Below are 20,491 nucleotides of genomic sequence, written 5' to 3' on the forward strand. Positions count from 1 at the left end.
CCCCAGCATTGGGCTCAGCCAAACTTGTTTATCGCTGACAGCAAGGGGCACTGCGTGGGTTCTGCTCTTCCCCTGTGCTCTGTGGTGCTGCCGAGCCCACACACAGCCTGCTCAGGGCTGGCTGCATCCCCACCGGTGCCAGGACTAGATTGCCACCCTGATGGAGCACGGCACAGCTGATGCCACAGCCTGAGCAATGTGCGGACGAGGGGGAGGTGGCTGCACGCATGCTGCCAGCTTTGCATATACCAACAGTCTCAACCATTTGCTTGTTTGCCAGCATCTTATTTTCATGATTTGTTGTTTTTGCCGTGCAAGTGAGCACCAAATCAGACTCAAAAGTGAGCACCGCAAAAGGCTCTGTATGTTCTGGAAGACAGCCTGATAAAATAAACAGATGCTGTCATAAAAAATAAAGCAGAATATCTGTTAAATAGAGCTTCCCTTGAAGAAAAAGACAGTATTTCATGCAGCATACGTTGAATTTTCTGGGGTTTATTTTGGTTATTTGACCTGTGAAGTTGCTGAAGCCTCAGCCAGGGGTGTGTGTTGCCATGAGGCTGCACGTGCTTGGAAGAGGTCTGCACCCAATGCTGAGAAACTGCAGTGGCTGAATTCTTCAGTGATATGTCGACATCGGCACATTGCACGCTCTGGCTTTCCAGAGCAGCTAGCTACTGAGTTTTACATGCAAAGAAAAACAGTTGAGGAGTACATAGTTTGAACTCAGAGGACCCCAACTACTTTTTAAAGTATTTTTTGTATATTTTAAGAGAACAAAACGACTTCTTGCAGTCTGCTTTCTTGCAGAAAACCTGCAAGATGAAAATTGGTAGAAGATGTTGCCAGGAGTAGGCCAGTTACAGGGGGGATACTGAAATGGAACCCCCCACTGTGCCAGGCTAGCTTCAGCTGTCTGAAAGTAGGAAAAGATGAAGAGAGCATCAGCCTGTGATACTTTCTGAGGGTAAATTTCACAGCACTTCAGAGGAGGCTGCAGAAGACCCTTGACGGGTTTGGAAGCAGTGTCTCAAGGAAGGTTAGAAGATCAGGAATCCTTCTTTTCTCGGTGGTCTACTGATGCAACCTAGACTTTGGCATTATTGAGAAGACATTTGATGATTCAACCCACACTAAACCTTCCAGCTTTACGGACATGTGTCTCTGATATGTGGCTGAATTACTGCACTCTCAGGCAAAAGCAGCAGCAACTATTAATAAGCAGAAAAGGAGGAGGTAGAAGTGGTGTAGCAGTGATCCAGGAATAGCACCAATATCTGAGCCTCTTTTCCCACCTCTTACCGTGTCATTACTAGTTTTAGCTTGGTTGACGTTATTTTGTCCAAGATGCTCTCATTTTTAGATCTTGTACTCTGTGATTGCTTTTTTTTTTTTGGGGGGGGGGGGGTGGTTTGTTTCTTTTTTTTTTTCTTGGTTGGTTGGTTGTGTTGTTTGCATTGGGTTGTTTTTTTGTTGCTGTTTGTTTGAGGTTTTTTTAATTGGTTTTTTTGATACAGTCTAAAACATGTCTGTTATAACTTCGGTATAGTATGATTAGCATTTCATTTGCCAGTGAAGTGTTTGGATATTGCAGTGCCCTGGCACATTTGGGAATGTTCCCTCTTTATGTAGCATTTTTTTAATAGTTCCTCAGGGGATTCTGGTTTGGATGCAGTTAGGCTTGTGCTTTCACAGTTACCCTCCAGGGAAAACATCAGGCCTTCAAAAACAAGTAAACAAATTCATGTTTTAAGGTTTCTTTGATAATTGTTTTTACACATGTTAGGGGAATTAATTCCAGAACTTCCGTGATGTCTGAATTTCCCATTCCTTGTCAGCACTTCAGCCTTTTCAGAAGTTTTTGATCATCCTGAAGAATTTTCCTAGTGAGTTGCTGTTGGAAAATCTTTCTCTCATTATTTAAAAACAAACAAAAAAATTTCAATAAACAAAAGTGTTGTATGTTACAACATTTTATGACTCCACAGAAGCAAGGCAATGGCAAATGTCAGCCCATCCTGGTTCACATGCTGGTTCCTAGAAGGGGGAGTTCCCAACCTGAAAGCATGAACTTCTGCAGCTCCAATTAAACTTCCCTGTAGCTGTAAGAGATACACATTTTTCTGTGGATCAGCACAGAGAAGGACTGGAGTAGTCTCCAAAGGTATACATCTGCTAGTAGTGCTGATCAGAGAACAGATTGTTTTTCTTTGCAAAAAAGTTGAGAACTGGAGGGAGCTCCCCCCTGCCCCAAGTTAAGCATTTGCAGAGACTGTGTGCAAGAATTCATTTTATTTCCATTTTAAACTTTGGAAGAAAATGTGGTGTAGTACATACAGCTTGAAAGATTGTTCTTTAAAAAGAATCCATATTGGAATACATCTTTCTAAAACATTTGTGATGGAATAAGTTCCAACTTCATTTTCATGAGATTGTTTCATTCTATTTTCTTCCAGTTTCATTAAAATTGAATCAGCATTTTCCACTGAAAAAAACTGTCAGTGAAAAAAATATCTGGATTCTGGCCACCTGCTGTGTGTACCCACCTACACATGGACCTCGTAATGTGGTAGTGGTGCGGTTTCGTCAATGGACTTCTCTTTGGTCCGTAGAATTAACCTTCTCCATACTGCTTGGGTAGGTATGTGTTTCTGCACAGCCTTCATCCAACCTCCCACCGCACCACAGATGTTCTCTGCTGATCTGTGATGCTCTTCTGGGAAGTTGTCCTCGCCTCTGTTTATATTTTTTCAATTGAGTTGGAAACAGGTTCCTTATAAAAAAAGAAAAATACCTTTTATCACAGGGCCTATGCAGAGGTGGTGGCTATTGCAAATCAAAAATTTGGTAGTGGTTAATTAAATGTGGAGAGGCAGTAATTCTGCTGTAAAAAGTATATTGTTTCTTTTTGGGAAGGGCCATATTAACAGTTACCCATGTGTAGCTGTGCACCATGAAATGACAGCAACTTTGCACTAAATAACATTCCATATGGTGAGTACCTAAATTAAAGGTTAGAAGTAAAAATCAGTAAGTTAAATACAGCCACGTTATATTTGGCAGTGTATCAAGGAATCTAGTAAGGTCTAGAAAGATGCCTTAAAACCTTGCATGTCAAGACTAGATCAAGCATGCTTGATGGTGCCATCTTGGTTGGTTTATTTCTCTCTGTTCTGGTTACGGATGTTCCTCCTTTTCAGCTTTGATACATACGTTTGCATGTTTGGTTTTTTGGGTTTTGTTTTATGGTGTTTTGGTGAAGAATTAATTTTGCTAAACTAGTTAAGCCCTTTTTTTCTCCCTAGATCTTTGTCTTTGTTGAAACTTCTACAAGGGCCCCTTCCTCCAGCACAGTTCCAGGGGTAGAAAGCAGGTGTGTCTTGTGGAGATCGTAGCCGGGGTTCTTGTCTATGACACCCACAGACAGAAAAGAGGGCCACCGGAGACTTACTTTTCATCTTGGTCTGTTTTTGTGGTGTAAACCGTATCTACTGTTACTGCTTTATTTGCTCAGCAGATGGCCTTGCTCAAGCATACCATGGGGATCAAGTAAATTTATTATTATTTTTTTTTTAAGTTGCTGTGGGATTTTTGCAAATTGATTATCTAGTCCCCTGATTCAACACCAAACCACCCTGGGCGGGGGCAGCATGGATGGCCGCATGCCCTGCTGCACATCGGGGCTGCTGGTGGCCCTGTCTCTGTGGGGCTCTGTCGGCAAAGGGGTGGCCGCTTGATGCTGCTTGTCCCTGCGTGTCAGGCCCCTGGCCAGGACCACTGAGGTGGCATGTCTGCCCTGTGCACGGGGGGTGGGGGCTTGTTCTGGTGGTGGGCAGGCAGCATGATGGGATCTCCAGATCTGCCGTGTTTCCTCCAGCCACCTGGCAGGTGAAACTTTGACACCAGAGCCAGCTGTGGTGGAGCCATGCTTTACCTGTTTCCATTTTCTCTTTGAGAGCAGAAGGCCTGACCCAATGACCCTGGAGAGATGCCCTGTTACTGACATGCTGAACCCCTGCTGAGCAGTTTCGGAGAGGGAAGGCCAGCCCAAGGTCCCCCCCCTGCATCTCTGAGGCTGTGAACAATGCCTGACCTCCCCACCCCAGTCACCTGAAGGTTAATTACATCTGACCAAAGACTTGGCTGGCTTTGGCAAACTGATGAATTAATTCAGATATGCTAAAGCATCCTCTCCACCGCCTCTTGTGAGGCAGTACAGAGACACCAGGGCAGGGCGAGCTGGCCAGGCAGGTGCTGGGGAGGGATCCCGATCCCGGTGTTATGTGGGGGCAAGCACTTGCTCAATAAACCTCCCTCCTGGGAGCACGGGGCTCAGCAGGGGCACAGGCTAAATGGAGCAGGTCTGCTCTGCCTCACCATGTCCTGCTGCTGCAGGCCCTTGGGAGGCAGCTGGGGGTGAGGGTGTCCACAGAGGGATGGCCCCGCAGCATGCATGGGGTGGCAGGGCTGAAGGTGAGCACGTGGCACCGTGTTTCTCCATCGTGCAGGAGCTTAAAAGACCCAGCAAGGTGGAAAGACATTTTAGCCCTGCCTCACGACCCACTAAGCACAAACACAAGCCCAGTGATTCAGTGCACTGCAGTGAGAGGCGTATTTTGCTGCAGAAGGTTTTAAAGGTTTTGCTGGTATAAGATGAAACCATTGCTGTCATCGGTAGATCAGTTACCATGCTGATGTGATCACTACCCATACCACACAGGTGACTGGCAGCTAAACTTCCACTTATTAATCCCTTTAATCTCCTTGTGTTCTGAGCAAAGCTATAAATCAGTAGAGCAGCTTTTTTAACCTTTTTTTTTTTCTTTGGAAAACAAATTCAAGTAACTATTTTTCCAGAATGAAAAGCAATGTTGTGGGAATTGTGTCTGAATTGAAATGTTCCTTTTTTTGCTAGTATGTTATTGCCAATAGTTGTTTGTTTGTTTGGTGAGTGTTAATTTTTGGATAAAAAAGAAAAGTCCAGAGACAACTGGATATACATTAATCTTAGCTAAAAGCCTTTCAGCAGATTAACCCTGGAAGGCAAAAAGGATGTGAACACAGCTGGAATGAATGATTGTTTTCTATTTCAAAGGAATATCCTTATTTTGGGGATTCCCACAGAGTATTACAAAATTATTTCTTTTTCCTTCTTTCAGACTTCCCTTTACAAGCATCCTGAGAGTGACTTACAATGTAATTTATTTCTCTTGAGCTGCTGAAATGCATTGCCTGAATCCTTCCTGTCCCTCCTCTGAACTATCAGTGGTAGCTCTGATTTCTTAGGGATTTATCTGTTTATGGTAAATTTGCTGGGAATTCATTAGAGGTGAGACTAAAATCAAGGACCATGGGGCATATGCATAGCTCAGTGCTTGTGCCATGCTATTGTAGTAATTTGCCTGTTGTGTCCTGTAGTTTCCTAGAAAGTGCATCTTTTACTCTTCGGTCCTGGAGGGCAGCCAAAGCCCTCGCAGGGGTATGAGGTTTAACTACTGAGCATCCACCACCAGCACAAAACCCAAAGTGTCAGAAATGAACTGTCAAGAGTTTCATTTTGGAGGCAGAAACTGAAAACAGGAAGAACAGACTGGGGAATTGAAACAAAATTTTCATCTTGGACTTAGCTCCAAGTATCTTGCTCTCCAGGTGTTGCAATAGGCACATGTGGGTGTGCTGTGCACACAGGCAATGAAGAGAAGGGTTTGATTCCTTTGCCATGTAGTGTTTGCCTAATGCCCTGCCTCCACTAGGCAGGAGAAGACTGTCTTGCATTCTTGTTGGCTTTGTTCTAGCAAATTTGACCAGAAACCAAATACAGATTCAGTCAACCCCATGCTACCTTGTTGTTTGGTTGATTTTGGCAAATACGTGTTTGGAGGAAAGAGGGCAAAAGGCATGTGCAAGCCTTTGCCTGGTGGCTGGCTTCCTTCATTGAAGTGCTGGATGTGCAGCTTGTGCTGAAGTCTGTGCTGTGCTTGCAGGAAGATGATCTTTCCCACGGCGCTCAGGCTGTAAGCTGGAGGCAGCGATGTTTCCTCTGGGCATTTCACACCACTGACTTTCTGGTATTGAAGCTTGCACCACGCCCAGTGCTTACAAACTGAGGTCTGGGTGGGAAAAGTGAAGACTTGCTTGAGTAAAATTGATGGGCACATGTGAACATGCAGCTCCTCTGAGACTGCTGCACATTCCAAATCCCCACCACACACATACCCCAGCACTAGGGACCTTTCAGTACTTTGCCCACTCTTTTGCTTTTGATCAACAGTACCAGACAGACCCCACTGTCACTGTGCTGCTAAATAACAAAGCAAAACAAAGCAAAAACCCAAGGACATGCCCAACCCTAAATTAGAAAGCAAACAAAACATACCATTGCTTTGATCCTGAATGTTTCTACCTCCTCTTTACATGTCTGTGACTTCTACATTTCAGTTGGCTTCCAAAAAAGCACATTGCAGAGGAGGCTGTTACAGCAGTTCCAGTTGTCTAGAAAAAGTCATTTTCACACGTTAGCTGATGATGCCAGACTCTAGCTGCTGCGATGCAAGCAAAGAGTGCCCAGTACCACTGTGACGATGTGTGACCCGTAGGGTAAGTCTGCAATGACCGACATATGCAGCACTGAAACGTGAATGTCACAGCTGGGCTTGGGGGACTTTGCACATGGAGAGGAAGCTGCCACTCGAAAAGGGCATGTCATTTGCAGAGATGATGTAATGGCTCCTTTGACAACTTTGTGGTGTGGTGCAAGGGATGGATTCAGTATCCCCAGAGTGCGAAGACAGGTCTGGATAAATGCACTTTAGATTAAATTACTGCAAAAAATTTTTTTAAACCAATGTCTGCTTGCCAAATCCGTACAGACTGTCTGCCTTTCTCTGTCACCTTCATTACAACATCTGAAAATTTCATGAACATTTCCAGGTTGTTCTCTTGCATTGCCAGACTCAGACATGTGCATTTTGTTAGGGTCCTGAGATGGTGAGAGATTAATTGTGCAGCCTGAGGTCCTAGAGAGAGCGTCTGACAGCCAAAAGCCCACCTGCCCCCGTGCCGTGGTCTGGCATTGAGGCCATAAAATCTGTTTGCCACATTCATGATGACAGACTGAATTCTCAGAAAATATTGCCAGGCAGATTTGGATAAGAGGGTATTTTAGATGAAAGTGATAAAAGGAGTATTCTGAGGCACACGTCCAGGGGTGACTGGATCTGTAGTTTGTTTTCCTACAGTTTATTGGAAAAACAAAGGATAATAAAAAAAACCAAAACAACTTTTACTGCCTGTATGACGCCCTATTTCCTGTTGAGCTAACTGTTTTGATGAGAAATATTGCAATTAGGTTTTAGTTGATTCTTTGGCGTTGTTTTGGTAGGGATTAACCGTTGCTGTTGGCTGAGGATGTGTGTGCCTGAGCTCCTACCGCTTTCTGCTGGAGCTGCGGCTGCTGGGGCTGGCAGGGGAGGAAACATTCCCCTGCTTGACAGACAGTTAATAAAAATCAGAAAGCTCTTTGCTATTCTAGAGCTGAAAAATGGTAACAAAGACTGCAATGACAGCTGACTAACCTACAGCTCTTTTTGGTCAGCTCTGAGGAAGCTGGAGACCTTTAGAGTTTTTCTCTCCCTCCTTTGCAAAGCACATGGGTTATTGCACACCCACTGCCTGGCACCCGGCCACACCGTCACAGGTGTCCAGGTGGCATCCAGGCACTGCTTCAGGGGTACAGGTACCTGACCCACCTCCTGCTGCACCGGCCAGGGACAGCTGGGACCTTTAACTGCCTGCACCTGAAAATACAGGGGGTATTTTCTGGATACTTACTGAATTTCCAGTGAAGAAAGAAACCTTCCCTATTATTCATTTATCTCCATTATAACAAATAATTTGAGCTCCCTGGGGAGGGGAACTCAATATGTTCCTGTAATAGGGTAAGCTCATAATGAATTTTGGCTTAGGTTTCACAGTAAGCATTTATCTCCTTTGTGCATTTCAGTTTGGGGGAAATGGGGAAGAAAAAACTTAAAAACATCTATTTTATTCTTTCCTGGAGTTTATTAATCACTAGAAAGTAAGTAATACTCCTGCAGAGTGTGGTTATTATTGCTTTGTTCTTGCTTCTAATAGAAATGTTTTTGAGATGCACCGCTCTTCTAACTGAACGCGTTTGTGCTAATTCAGTAGTTCCATTTTGTTTATTAAAAACAAACTTTCCCTTATTGAGTATTGTAGAATTAATTACCACCCTTTTACCGGGCTCCTTTCTTTTGCAATAAGGGAGAATTAAAGCAGCAGTTTTCATAAAGCTCTGACCGAGGCCTTGGATTTGCTGTCTTGTTACATGTGTCTTGACCTAGAGATTTTCCACATCGAAGCATTAGAAGAAATCTCTCATATTTACATCCAAGAAGGCCCTACTAGGAGGGCCTGAGAAGAAGACCACGTGATACTCTGCAGACTGGGCATTTTCTTGGTTTCATCCCTTTGACAGTTTATGGCAAGAAGTAGCTCAACCTTTGCTTTATAGTCTCTTCTGCAAATGCATTCTGTGACCTTCATGGCCCATGCTGACCAGTGAAGATCTGGTTGCTGCCCAGTGTAACCCACCCCAGCTCTGTGCACATTTGTCACACCCTGCCTTTGTGCCTTGGAGACGGACAGCACATTCATAGTTCTGCTACAGTGAATGGCTTCGGGTATGCCAGGGTAAATTTTTTTTGGCCAAGAAACCCGGTTACTTGCCTGAAACGGCAAATCCTGCAGTTGCTTTGGCAAAAGCTTCGTGTTTTTGCAGAAGCCCCACCCATGCCACTCAATTTTATATTTTCCTGTGAGTTCTGACATTTTCTATATGTGTTTCGGTGAGTGGCCATTTGTAACGCGCATTTTCCTATAGCAGGTCTGGAGGAATTAGTGGTGTAACTTACAGGGGCTGGGAGGGGACGGCTGAGCCGATGGCTGGAGCTGGGAGATGGCACACTGAAGGTGAGCCAGATCCACACACCTCAGCCAAACAGGCTGAAGCGTTCTGGGTTTGGGCCAGATCGCTCTTCATGCTTCCAGACACATCCTTGGTATGTGCTCGCACATACTGGGTAGGTGGCTGCTGCTTTTGATCTGAGGCTGTCTCTGGATGTTTGCAGTGGGAAGGGAGCCTGGCTGAGCTATGCAGCTGCTATCTGGATACATGCAAACAGCCCTGATGACAAGAGGAATTTGGGTTCTCTTTGGCTTAGAAGGGTCTCTAAGGTAGCAGGCATGCAGCTTGACCTTCCTTCAGACTTTGCTATTTTTACCCTGCTCTGCTCCAAAGTTTATTTGCCGGTTGCCAGCTCACCGAGGTTTGTCTCCTCAATTCATCTCAGCAGAGCCTGAGCAGCAGCAAAGCCAAAGACCAGCTCTGTGGTACAAACTGGATGGCATCGGGACCGCAGAGCATGGTTTGGAGCCGCAAACACAAAACGTGCACTTGGAAGTGTTTTGGGTTTTAAGAGCTGCTTCCTTGCCTAGTACACACAGGTGTTTCTGGCTCATGGGGTGAAGGAGGGGAATGCCTCCTGGCCTGGTGATGGAGTGAGGCGTAGGAGCTGTGGTGGGGCTGGAAAACCCCAAGGTTTTCCTTGGCAAAGAACTGTGACAAGGGGACATCTGGCAAAGGCAATAGCAGTGTTTCGGGAATTGGGCACTGGAGGAGAGGGCAGCACGAGGGACCCTGGATCAGACCTCGGGAAGTGGCCACAAGTAGCACAGAAATCTGCCCACGTCGGGCTGCAACAGCATCACACAGCTCTGCCAGAGCTGTTTTTTGGGGGAGCAAGGTTTGATCCAGAGCATGCTGGACCTCCAGCACGGGCCCTGCATTGGCATCTCACCGAAGAGGTCTGTACCTCTAGTGTCTACACACAGGGGGCTGTGGGGACAGCAGGCATTTTGCACCAGCTGGAGAGAGATGGTGAGTAGAGTTCACAGTCCGGCCGAAATATCCTTCATGTAACTGTCAGGGAGGAGAAGTGAAATGGAAAATGGGATTTGCCCAATTTGTCCATTCCTGCCAACAAGGAATGTGTGTCTCTGCCAAAGGATGCTGGAAGCTTTAGCGCATACTTCATCTGGGTTGTGCGTGAGGAGAAAGGAGATTTCTTAATATTGGTCGTTCTCTCACGTAATAGCATGGCCTGGTTTCCTGTTGTCTGAGCAATTGGGAAAGGGCAGGAGGAGTTGAAAGAGGAAGATGCAGTGTTCAGGGAGTCAAGTATTCCTATTTTATTTCAGTCCTGAATCAGTTCCAGTTTCGGGCGCTTCTTCTGAATGTCTGTGTTACCCCTTCTGTCACTGTGAGGCTGAAACACCTGAGAATAAGGAGCCGGCACCCATCAGCTGCTGCTGCCTTGGCTGAGCGCTCACGTGCAGGCTAGGAGGGACGGTTTGGGAGGGTGAAGGGATCAGTCCTTGCAGCTAGGCATTTGTTTGCTCAGTGCCAGGAGGCAGGGCTGGGGCTCAGGGATGCTGGGGAGGGTGGGAGCACCTGCACGTGTGTGAAAAAGCGCTGCCTGCTACCACGACAGCGGTAGCTCGTTGTACATGGGCAGTGCTGGAAAAAAGATAGGAAATGGAGGAATAACGACTACACTGCACAAACAACAGAAGTCACCTCCTGTGCCGCTCAGCTGCAGCCCAGGAACTCAATAAAATTTCCACTGTGGGCTCAAGCGGTGCTTTTTATTCATGTGGCATTTGTATGGGTAGTGTAACAAAACGTAAAATCTGTGAGACTCACAGTATTGCATGATTACTTTTCGTAGGGTTTGGGGGTTTTAGTTAATGAAAACGGAAAGGTTATGAAATGTTTTGAGCTCCTGTATCTGCATAATAATAGCAGATGTAGCACAGGGATGCTGTGTCTCCTGGCTAGATAAAGTCCCAGCTGGTTTTTTCCAGCAGCTGCTTACAGTGTGTTCATCCAGGGAAGGAGGAGGTGTGCCGTGTGGTTAAAACGATAATGGATTTTATACGGCGAACCCCAGCTATCACTTACTCACTGGAAGGTGGTACTTCCTACTGCGCTACCACCTACCACAGCAGCGTTTTGCACCATAAAATCTAAGAAAATCCAGGCGTGCTAGAGAAAAGTGGCTTTGGAGTGAATAGTTTGCACAATACTAGTTGTTCATGATATAATATACTTGGTTCGCAGACCAGCAACTACTGGAGAAAGGAGCTGGTAGATCCTATGCTGAGGACCAAAAAACCTGAGGTCAAATGCAACGTAACTTTTTAGATGCTTCTAAGATTTGAATTGTTTTCAATAGTCCTACATGAAAAAAAGGCATTTTCCAGCAGTGACTATAAGGCAGTTTAAACCCAAAGTAATTAAAAAAAGTAATTTGGGAGGATGCCTTAAATTAAAACTGGAGTTTAGATGGCCAGTAGGAGAATATTCTCAAATATTACCTAGATCAAGGGTTTTTTTTGTTGTTGTCGTTGATAAAGCTACGGATTTAAACCCAATTGTCACTGGTAGTTCTCACAGCAACAAAGCAGCTATTCGTGCTCAAGTGTTGTCACCCTTCACAGCCCAGAACGTGGCCTGGGACTCCCAGCAGCTCTTACCAGAAACTTCCCTGACGCATGCAGCCTCTTCGTTTATGCCTGCCCTGCCTTGTGTGCTGAGACTCAACAGTGGGATGAATAGCTCGTTCCAGAGGAACAGCATTGTGAGTGATAAGGAGGCAGAGAGACAAGTGAGAGATGTTACGTTACTATTCTCTAGCTTAAAAAAACCAAAGAAAATTGGAAAAATAAAGCAGGCTTGCACAATAGCAGAGGTAAGTATGCAAGCATGCACCTTGTGTTGGAAAGTATATCGCTTTAGTTTTTGTGATGAGCACAAGCCACTGGGGAAGTGTGGACTGTGCTCCCACTGGAAAGCTGGGAGAGCATGTGCTTTGTGAAGGATTTATCCTCCAGAGTGCTGTCCTCTACAGTGGGGGGTGCAACAGGGAGGTACAGGCATCTCACCATGATGCTTTGTTTCCACTTTGTATTTTGTTGTAGTGTAGAAAGGCAGGCACAAAGGCTAGCAGATGAAAGTGTAGTGAAAGAGGCAGAAGAGTTTCCCTCTCTTTAGATATCTTTTCAGCTCTTTATAAAATCCTACTGATTCCTTGTTATCCTTGCAAATAAATGCCAGTGATGGAATTGCACTTAAGGATGAAATGATGAATTCAAATTTGGGAAGAGTTTGAGGCTCTGTACAGTTCAGCTGTTCAAAGAAGGGAGATAAAATTCTGAATGGGAAATCAAAGCTATTACACACTTACACATGGATGCCCACACATACATACCTAATAGTATGTTACAGTCTCCATTTGCTGCACAAATTTAATTAACTGTTGAGAATTACTTGGGTGAGAGTGAGAGGATTTTGCTTTCTTGGAAGTAAATATCAAAACCCAGATACCTTTTCTCTCTTTGTCCTTCTGCACATGAGCATGGCAAGCGGATCAGCATGGTCTCTGCTTTCCAGTAAGAACAAATATTTAAAGGAACTGGTTGTGATTGTCCTGTTTGCTTACGATTTGGTGATAATGGCTTGGTAATGGCAGTCTGTAAGTCACTATCAGCGTTTTAACAGCTTCTATGGAAATTCCAGAGACACTTAATTTGCTCACTTGGTATATAAAAAACATTCCTGCTGAGCATAATGTATTGAATATAACTCTTACTCAACTACTAGAGGTATGCTATAAAAATTGTTGAAACTTGGTAAGGGAGCTGTAACACACCCAATACGTCAATTTACCATTTCTCTTATAATTTATCTTGTAAATTTAGCTGTTTTCATAATTGCAAGTGCAGTTTGAGAAGGGGAGTAGGTTTTTACTGTTCGTATTTTTACATATTTATGTATTTTTAAAATGGTCTTTTGTCCTCTTTCTGCATTATGTCTCCATCTCAGCACAGTGGGATGTAATTGTAGTCTCTTACAGTTGTAAAAATCTAAGAATTATTGAAGTACTGCTTTAATGAAAATGTTCCTTTTCCATTTTTGAGCTGATGTGCAGTTATAGAAGCTACAGGAATGAACTAATGAAATTATTACATGAAATTATTGACATTACAAAGGTTTTCTCATCTGTTTTTTAAATTTGGCTTTACATTTTCTGTATTTTTTGACTTTTTAGGCAATTCCTGGAGCACAGTCTGTAGTCTGGGGATAGCGACCCGATACTGAAAGCATAATTTCTAATGTGAAAAGGTACATCCTGTGTTTGTAAATGCCATTGTGTCACTTGGACATCAAAACTCGGGATGAGCCAAGGACAAGTGCTGGGCAGGACAACAGCTGAAGAGAACTGATGCTTGGGAGCCACAGGACAGCAAAGAGCAAGAGCCGTTTCCATCTGGGGAAGCAACCTGCACCGAGAGGTGAAAAAAACCCCATGACTCTCCCCCTTGCCCAGGCACTGTGCTGGACTCAGACTGCCCATGCATATTACTGAAATTTTCTTGAGTGTTGGTGGAGAAGAAGCTTTAAGTATAAGCAAAGATACCAACAGAAAAGAGTCAGTTTTTTTGGTTGGTTATTTTTGTGTGTCTGCGTTTAATGCAGTTGTCAAAAATGTTCCTTTTTACTAGGCTGAAGGCTGAAATCTCAGCTCAGAATGCTTTTTTTCAAGCATAGGTAATGAAGCCTCCTAAACAATAGGTGACAAAAGGACCTGAGAGAGCACAGTGTGCTTAGAAAGTCTAAATGTTTCTGTATAAACTGTCCAAATCCTTCAGCCTGGCAGGGGGAAAAAAAAAAAAAAATATCTCTTGCCTTTGTGAATTGTTAGTCCTGCCTTTTTGTTAAAAGTTCAGTTGTGTTCACCCCTGTCTCAGCTGGGTAGGTGGACCTCCCGTAACATCTGTATGGGTGAGAGTACTTTGTGGAAATCAAAATGTTGCTTTCTATCCGCTCAGTTGCGTGTTTGGCCTTCTCAGCTGGCCCTGAGTAGTGGAAAGATTATGTTTATTTCTTAGCAGTCTCTGTTCAGTATCCCACAATTCCCTCTTAAGTACCTGGTATTAGCAACTGCTGGAAATGTGACGCAGACTAAATGGACCATGTATTTATCTATGAAATGGGCTTAGTCTTTTCTTTTGTAGTGTGGTTTTTTTAGGGGGGGGGGGGGGGGGGGGGCTTTGCCCCCCCCAAATGCAAGTGTTGTTCTTTGTATTAAATACATTCTCTTTGGTTTTCCTTGTATAAACTACAGAATATTGGTTTCTAGGGATTTCCCTGCAGATGGAAAGGAAGACATGAAGTTTGAAGCTACTAAAAAAAAGTATAAACTCAAATCTCTAAAGCTAAGCCAGACAGTCTTTGAAACAGTAAAGCAAGTTTTATTACAGAGATTAGTTTACGTTACACTTATTTATTAAAACCTAATGACATCTTTATAAAAACTACTGTATATAAAGACAAGAGCAGTGCAATAGCATTGTAAAACACATTTTTGGTTTACTTGGCAATCACTTTAGAAAGACAATGTGATTCATAATATGAAGTTAGAGAATGCTGCAAAAAATAGGACAGGATTAGATCAAAAACTAGATTAGCAAACCACTGGACACTGGCACGTATTGATTTCAAACATCGAGTGTTATGTAAACGGTATTATTATCAATGTATTAATAAAGAATGGGAAATCACTGCAACCCTAGAATTTCTAGTTAGCTTAATTAGCCTAAAATTTGACTGCTGACTATTAAAATAGACTATCATACTCTATATATTATCTTCTTAGTGATTTACTATTTATGTAAAAGGAGGACTAGAAGAAATGCCTGTCTTATACAAGAGAATTTTCAAGGCTGAGAAAAGATGTTTCTTCCTGGCAGGTGGGTGAGGTTTTGTTTTTGTTGCTTTATTTATCATACACCATCACTGGTGGCAAAATAGAACTGACTTTAGAAATCACAGCCATCATAAAACTATTAAAAACAGTTATCTAAAATAGCTGCTACAATATGCTGAAGTATACCTTAAGAGGCCGGATTGTTTTCACTCTGTATTTTTGTAAGATTGATAACCAGGCACAAAAGATGGTTAATTACAACACCAAGTCCTGCACAAGCTTTATAACTTATCTTTTTATGTCCTATGTTATACACAGCAATTATTAAGAAGTTGGACACTCAGTTCTTGGTGAAACTGAAGAGAGAAAATGAGTTGGACAAGGAAGGAGGCTTCTGGAGCACAAAGGTCATTAATAGCCATTGAGACAGACAGCTGCCATTGTTAAACGGGGTGTATGATGGAATTACACACTTCTTTAAATGTTAATTTTAGATCCCTTATTTTTCCAACCATACCAGGATGGACACAGAGGAAAATATATCTATTTTAGTCCAGGTCTTTTATTTTTGAGAAAGATTGTGTTTGAACCAGTCTCTTTCTGCAAAAGCAGTTGAAGAATTCATTGCAGTTTATCTGGTTCACCATAATTTTGATCAGGTAAATGCAGAGGGGTATTGAGCACAGCTACACAGATGGTTGAAATGTTCCAGTGACTGTCTAGCCAGTGCTCTTCTACGATGTCCTAGATGCTAAGGGAGAAGGGCCAATAGTGATGGTGGTAGGGAAACACGTGTGATACACTATTTCCCTTTAGTTTAAGGCCCAATGAGCATTGGTCTTATTCAGGATCTTATATTCTGCTGAACTAGAGAGGCTATCAGATGATTATAACAACACAATTGATGAACAGTTGTTCATCAGCTATGACAAGGAATTATCCATAAATTAATTGGTAGGCAAAATCAGAATTTCAGCCAGAGAGTATCTACCTTATATTAACTGGCTCTGTATAGAGAATAAAATAAAACAAACAAACAAAAAGCACATCAATTACAAGGTATACATGTACTAGAAGTAAAGCATAAAACTGCTCATTAATAACGCACAATTCCCAAAGGGAAAAAAACCCTTACAAAATACAGTAAGTCACACAAACCAGTATCTAATACAAATTCCTTCATGAACATAAGCTTTTTACAAAGCTCTCTGTGGCGGGCGGTCATCATCTCACAATGAAAGTAGGTGCTGGTAGAAGATAGAAGGAGCAAAGAGTTACTGCAAAGCGCCAAGGTAAGACTGATTACTGTAGATACATACTTTGGGTGTCTTGGAGGGGTTATGGATCTTGGGAGACAATGTGGAGGTGTGGAGATGTGATGCTGGCAGAGGCATGGATGGCATTGCTTCCAGCTACTTGGTTTCCTTTGTATTTCTTGCAAGCTGGCACTAATAGCCTTACATCTCATAGGACCAGTTCTCCCACTGCCAGGAGCACTGACCTTTCCCTGCCGAAGCCTCTCATCACCAAGGAGAGAGCAGTTTGGACTGTCTGCCAGTATCTGCAAACCACTTAAGGTGTGTCGCTGCTGGAGGTTCTTTTTGTTCCCAGCTGAAGTGCTTTGAATGGTGCAATGCTCTGATGGAATGCTCTTCAGAAAACTAGAGTCTCTTGGGTTCAGTGTGCATCAAGGTTTAAAAAATAGTAGTTTATTTGAAGTGTGGTGTTCCTCACAATGTAAAACACCCCAGCTGCACTGTGGCAGAGCCGTTAGGCCTCTACAAGCTGAGCTGCATGCAGAGGTGCACATGCAGCAGCATTTGTGAAGCGTGAGAATGGACCAGACCTTAAGCTTACCCAGGACGGGATGAAGTCTAATGCCTGCAGAGCGGCGCTCCCACCTGTAGCATTTGAATTTTTTTGTATTAGCTGCTGCCTGCCTTTACTCATTAATGCTCAGCATTTTTTACTAGTTGCTTTGCAAAGAAAAGGGGCCATATGCATATTTGGTATCCTGCTCAGACTGGGCCTCTTTTGAAGACTGAGCACTGCTGTGGTCTCCAGCCTTGTTGGGTCCCCCAGCACTATTTAATCCTGCACGGCTTTGGTCATGTACCATCGTGCACCCTGGTAGCTGTGAATTAGCTCAAATCACTCAGTAGTCTATCCCTTTTGAGTGTAACAGAAGACTAAAATTCACTCAAAGAGGTACAAAAGGCAAACTTAATTGTTTGTCGACAAGGTGTTTCTCATGTTTGTTATACAGTAAAATACACAGGTATTTTAAAGTTATTCAGATTTGCAGGATGAAGTATTAGGCATGAAGGATTAATTTGGGATTATCATGGCTTTATGTTATGATTTCTAGATGAACTCTTCTGTTTGGTTGTCGTTGACAGGTTCTCCATTAAATAACTGAATTTCACAGGATTTGCTCATGTAATTGATACTGTATGGTTTTAAAATAAACCTGTCCTGTGGAAAGTTAGGTCAAGCTATTGCAATCTAATGACCAAGTACTCCACATACTTCTGTGGTAGCATCATTGCCTTTCTGGCTTAGAAACGTTAGATTTGTGAGGGGTAAACTCTGAAGCCAGTTGGTGGCTAAATGAATTGCACTATTGCCTTGTAAAACAGAGGGACAATGGTATTATTGCTTTTGAGATATATAGTTTGTTGATTTTCTTCTGTTTCTCTTTCGGCTTCTAGGAGTATGTGGGTGGAGTGGTGTGTCTGTGTTGCTTCATAATAAAGCTCCCCTCTTCAGGAGGCTGGGTGAAGCTGAAGCCAAGATGTGCTCAGATGTCTGATATCTTAGCAGAATCATTGCCAATTATCTTAAAATGTGTACTAAGGTTGAAACGACTGCTACCCCGCAGTTTGACTCAATGACAGGGCTTCACTTACCTTGTAATGCAGATGACAATATGATTAACAGTGATGGGGATTGCCAGCATCTACCCTATTGTGACAAAATATTCACCAGAGAACTTTGGAAAAACTCACATTCAGTATTCTGACACTTAGATTAGGCTCAAATGGCAATAGATGGATGGGAAGGCAAAGAAAAGTTATCTACCAAAGGTTTGTTTTGTGATCTTTTTCCACCTTTGTGTGGATTTGCCAGAGCAACTTAATTTTCTTCCTATTAAGCATTTCCTCAGATATGATGCTTCTTTTCAGAGATAGCATTGTCAGTCTAGAATTAAAATATTGCTTACATGCTACTTTCTTCTGGAGACTCTTTCTATATAGTTTGCCTATAGAAGTTGTCTGAATGATGTTTCTCTTCAGGTGACTTGCTCAATCTCCCTCTTGTAGTCTTCCTCTTTCCTGCTTTTCAACTCTTGTAATTTAGCTGATTTTCTTGAAAGCTGCTCCTTGAAGTCTGATCTTACCTCTCCCATCTTGAGGCACATCAATATAATTTTCTGGAAGACATAAACACAAATGTTCCCATAACGTTTCACGAGCACACAATGTCACAGTATTTCCTTTAAAGAAAAAATCGGTTGTGGATTTAATGCAAGGAGGCACAAAAGAGGAAGGAAAAGCAAAGAAGAAGAGGTGTAGGAGGCCTCTGCCTTCCCTTATTAGCTCTGTTTGGCCCAGTGTGAGCTTGTGTGATATAGATGGTTGCATTTGCTTTCTTTTTTTTCTATGTAGTCAGAGCAGGAGGCTAACCTTGTTTCTCCCTGTTTGTATTAAACTGGTCCCAGTTCTGCAAAATATTAATTGCACAGTAGGTGCACAAGTTGCTTATTCTTACCTGTTACCTGGGGGGATGTGGCGTGCTGCCTAGCTCCTGGGTCTGGGTGCACACCTGAGGTGCTCATGATGTGCCAGGCCAACCCCTGGGTGAGCATCATCAAAAGGGGAACCCTGGGAACTTAGGAGGGAGGGAGATGGGATACTTTCCTGCAGATCATGGAGCCTTGGCTGCTGGAGACAGCAAGGCTGTATGCTACGTGATAAAAAACAGATTTCACCCCATATCCCTCCTTCTGTATGTATGCCAGTGTACTAATTCCACATTGTGTTGTCCACTACCTGTGAGATGAAAAGATCAAATACTTGCCTGCAAAGGTGAAAGAGGAAATGCAAAAACCTGCTAATCTCATTTCTACTGCTTGTAGTCTACTCTGAAAGTACCAAGTGCCAAGGGCTTCCTTCTGCAGCCATAATTTTACTTTGAAGTAAATCCTACTTCCGTGGGCAATCTCACTGGAGCGGAGTAAAGTGTGTATTCGTGTAGGACTATAGTGTGCTTGTGACCATACGGTAAATGCCTTTATCAAATGGCATGGAGCCTTCCTTTTGCACTCATTACCAAGGTATTTGTCAGATCAAGCGTAGGCTGCTTACTCTAACCCCTATTCCTTTCATATGATGAGAAAACGCACCTTTATTTCCACATAAGTAAATAAGTAAATACTATATTCATGTGCCTTCCTCACAAAAGTGTTGTGAATATTCATAATTTTTTGCTTGCAGTACCTCCTGGACTAACAAATGCTTTAAATCTACCCATCTTCACCATGTGCAAATCACATAGCTATGTGATCCATCCATATTTGAACTATGGCAGCATGTAGGTAATTGGCTGGAAGCTCAACTAGGCAAAGTTCTGAGGTAGACCAGGATTACTAATTGTAATAACAAACTAAAACAATGCATCTGTTTGCTCAAGCAGGCAAGCATAATGGTATGAATACAAGCTGTTGGAGGCACAGTTTGGTATCCTAGTAGCAACAATACTTAACTTTTCCCACCAGAGTTCTTTGCATATTGGGTATTCCCACGTCTATGGGCTACATTATGCATATTGCATTCCATTAATGTATAAAGTATAAAGAAACATCTACTCAGACAGCAGGATATTTGTGGGGATCAGTATGTTTGAGGTTTTCTAATGTTCTACCCATCAAATCTATCCAGTATATGAGGCTTGAGTCTAAACTTTCCTGTCAGCATAACCCCATTGAAATTGCAGTGGTAAATCTGCTCAGAAGCACAAGGTCGGGTCAGCAGCCACCTGAGATGTCGTTCAGCTGTATTATTTTAATTCAGATCTTTGCATTTCTCTCAGTACCGTTAGTCAGGGAGGATCTCTGAACAGAAATATGCAATTCTCTTGTAATAATTCTGAGGATTTAAGTCTTTACCCAAAACTCCATCAAATGAAGCCTATGTCAAGGTTTGACAGTTAATTGCTTCCTAATAACCAAACAGCCTAGATCAGCCTTATTCATGTTAGAAAAAAAATAATTACTTTGCATTGTTTTGTTCTGTCACTGTCCTTTTTTTGCTGCCGGTAGAAATGGATATTAACAAAACATGCAAACCTGCCCCTTGTGAGGTCTGCATGCAGAAGTTTAAAACAAGTTGTTTGTATCTAGAAGAAAGTCTCCTGAGACTTAGTTATAATGAATTTTAAAAATACCTGGGGAGAGAGAAACTGAAGAGTATGAGCACGTGTCATGGCTTGGAGCAACCTACATCCTGCACAGCACCTAGAGTTGTATCTTTCCACTCTTCTGTAGACTGCTGTGTGCCTTAGCTTAGATGAAATGCTTTACTAATCTACAGTCTGCATAATTTAAATCACTAGCTTGTTTGACAAGATGCGGTTTCTTTTGG

At 42.9% G+C, this 20,491-nt stretch overlaps 1 protein-coding gene across 4 annotated transcripts in view; it reads right to left on the bottom strand.

Moving 5' to 3' along the window:
* Positions 1–14,386: 14,386 nt before the first annotated feature.
* SHISAL1 (shisa like 1) overlaps positions 14,387–20,491 on the bottom strand; it is an 86,785-nt gene continuing 80,680 nt past the window's right edge. For all 4 annotated transcript variants that reach the window (XR_008747848.1, XR_008747847.1, XM_027789449.2 and 1 more), the window contains one exon: positions 14,387–18,282. Coding sequence is in view for 2 of the 4 variants with exons in the window: in XM_027789448.2 (XP_027645249.1) it covers positions 18,270–18,282 (13 nt within the window). In the remaining 2 variants the exon portion in view is untranslated. The remainder of the gene's footprint in view (positions 18,283–20,491) is intronic.

The sequence above is a fragment of the Falco peregrinus genome, chromosome 6 (assembly GCF_023634155.1).
Source record: "Falco peregrinus isolate bFalPer1 chromosome 6, bFalPer1.pri, whole genome shotgun sequence".
NCBI classification, from domain to species: Eukaryota; Metazoa; Chordata; class Aves; order Falconiformes; family Falconidae; genus Falco; species Falco peregrinus.